Raw genomic sequence first — 2,500 nt, forward strand, 5'->3', positions numbered from 1 at the left:
ACTTGTATATGAACTTATTTATAATATCTTTCTCTTCCGGTACTCATGAACTTTAATTTAATGGTTTTATTGTCAAGATATTTTCCAAAATTTATTTTGCGGGATTATTTATTGCTGCACCTGACATTGACAATTTATAATCCTTAAATTTGGACTAAATGTAGTACCAGCAAAATACCACTGGAAATTATAACACCGATAAAGGGAGTATCAGTGGGCCATATTGGACATACATCTCATACATTAGAATGATAACATACTTTAGTAACAGCCCCTTCAATGTAATGTTTGTTACTTCGATCTGTCTTCTTATATGTAAGTGTTATTTTACTGCCATTTTTGGGAAATACGGTTTACCCTAAAGGGGTTTATCGTCAATTTTGTTAAGGAAATATAAAATGATGTATTTTAATAATTACTGGTGGAAAGATTATTTTCTGATCGATATAAAAAAAAAAAAACATAGTCTGAAATGATTATAAAAGATTTCGGGTGTTTTCCTTCATAAATTTTGCGATATAATTATCAATATAAATTTTTCAATATCATCCTTTTTGCCTCCAATAACGCCCATGCAATGAATATGGGTTGAGGCATTATTATTTGTGTGTATTTTCTACTCTCTATTGTTCTATTTTCCCTTTCTTTTCGGAAAGGGAAATTGATTTCCCGTTAGGTATCTTTATACCGCGACTTTCAGATGCGAAAAGTGCAGGAGAGGAACTTATTTTTGCCGCTAGCTTCTGACATTTGATGGTTACATAAAGGAGACCTTCAACAAGTGGAACAGTATCTCCGTTTTATTCCTCGCAGTTTACAGGTACCGTAACTTTTTACTTGATTTAATTTTCTGCTTTAATTTATGACATATTTGTAATTGAAATCAAAGTTTTATAACTTTTGCATTAATTATATGCAGCAGACTTAGCATAATAGAATAAGGTATATATACAGTATATGTATATACATACATACATACATACATACATACACATATATATATATATATATATATATATATATATATATATATATATATATATATATATATATATATATATATATATATATATATATAGGCGTTGGGGGAGATGATGGTGAGGCTTTTTTATGTCAATGAGGAAGTGATAATGAGAGGCCTTTTGCGTCAATGGGCGTAATAGGAGATGATATATATATATATATATATATATATATATATATATATATATATATATATATATATATATATATATATATATATATATATATATGTATATATATATATTTATACATATATATGTATATATATGTATGTATGTATATATATATATATATATATATATATATATATATACATATATATATGTATATATATATATATATATATATATATATATATATATATATATATATATATATATATATATATATATTTCACCATTTCTTCATTGACTCATCCTGAATTACATGGTTTTCCAATAACAAAAGACTTTGGTTCCTGATAGATAAAAGATAATTAATTATAAAAGTACCAGGTCACAGTACAGTCATGTTCTGCATAACTGATAAAGAATGGAAGCGATGAGTCATCTGCCTCAGGGTTCAGGAGATTGGATTTCCCAGGTTAGGGTAACAGGAACAATGACGGTAGGGGAAAATACCACACTCTAGAGGCGATGTATAAAAGACTGGTTCGGGGAGAAAGCAATCACTTTTCTGGATAGAAGATCAAGAAGAAGAACTCCCTGTCCGACACATCTAGAGACAACTATGAAGGTTCGTGTTTAGGAAGATTATCTTAACTTTCTTTTGTATCTTAGTTCTATACTAATCATATACTAATTTTCTGGCTGTATTTATTATTTAGCTTTAATTTTTACCAACAGTGAAAAGGCCATAAAAATAATTAAACCAATCCATTATAATAAGAGATGTTTTTTAACGCCACAAATGACTAGCATATCAAAGTATAGTTATCAATAATTTCTCATTTTATTTTGGTGATTATTGGTGTTTATTAACGGGAAAAATTATTATATTATAGATGGAAATAAATTTAGCAGGAACTATTCATCGGTATATCTTTTCATTCTAACAATTGCTAAATACCAATACAATTCTATTGAGTCTTTTTCTTACTGTGTACATATATTATCTTAAGATTATTTAAAATACTTGAGTAAATATTTTCTGATGGATTAGTTGTCAATATTTATTCAAACTGTAGCTATATGAAAAACACTCGAATACAGAATTCTAATTAAGATTTTGTTTATTACAGGGAATTCAGCTTTTATTCGTTAGCTGCTTGACTGTGGCTGCCTTTGCACAGGATAAGGATAATGGAGGAAATACACGATTCTTTGGAGGATTAAACCAAGCTTTTGGAGGAGGCCTAAACCAAGGATTTGGAGGAGGTCTTGGAGGAGGGTTTGGAGGCATCAATCCAGGCTTCGGAGGGGGCTTTGGAGGGGCTGCTTCACAGACATGCAGACGTTGGTGCCGAACTCCCGAGGGA

At 29.4% G+C, this 2,500-nt stretch overlaps 1 protein-coding gene across 1 annotated transcript in view; it reads left to right on the top strand.

Moving 5' to 3' along the window:
* Positions 1-1,665: 1,665 nt before the first annotated feature.
* The window catches only part of LOC137642479 (uncharacterized), a 1,538-nt gene continuing 703 nt past the window's right edge, over positions 1,666-2,500 (top strand). Inside the window, exons 1-2 of the mRNA XM_068375067.1 lie at positions 1,666-1,758; positions 2,264-2,500. The exon at positions 2,264-2,500 is cut by the window's right edge and continues 703 nt beyond it. Coding sequence (XP_068231168.1) covers positions 1,753-1,758; positions 2,264-2,500 — 243 coding nt within the window. The 5' untranslated portion in view covers positions 1,666-1,752. The remainder of the gene's footprint in view (positions 1,759-2,263) is intronic.

Source organism: Palaemon carinicauda, chromosome 6 (assembly GCF_036898095.1).
Source record: "Palaemon carinicauda isolate YSFRI2023 chromosome 6, ASM3689809v2, whole genome shotgun sequence".
NCBI classification, from domain to species: Eukaryota; Metazoa; Arthropoda; class Malacostraca; order Decapoda; family Palaemonidae; genus Palaemon; species Palaemon carinicauda.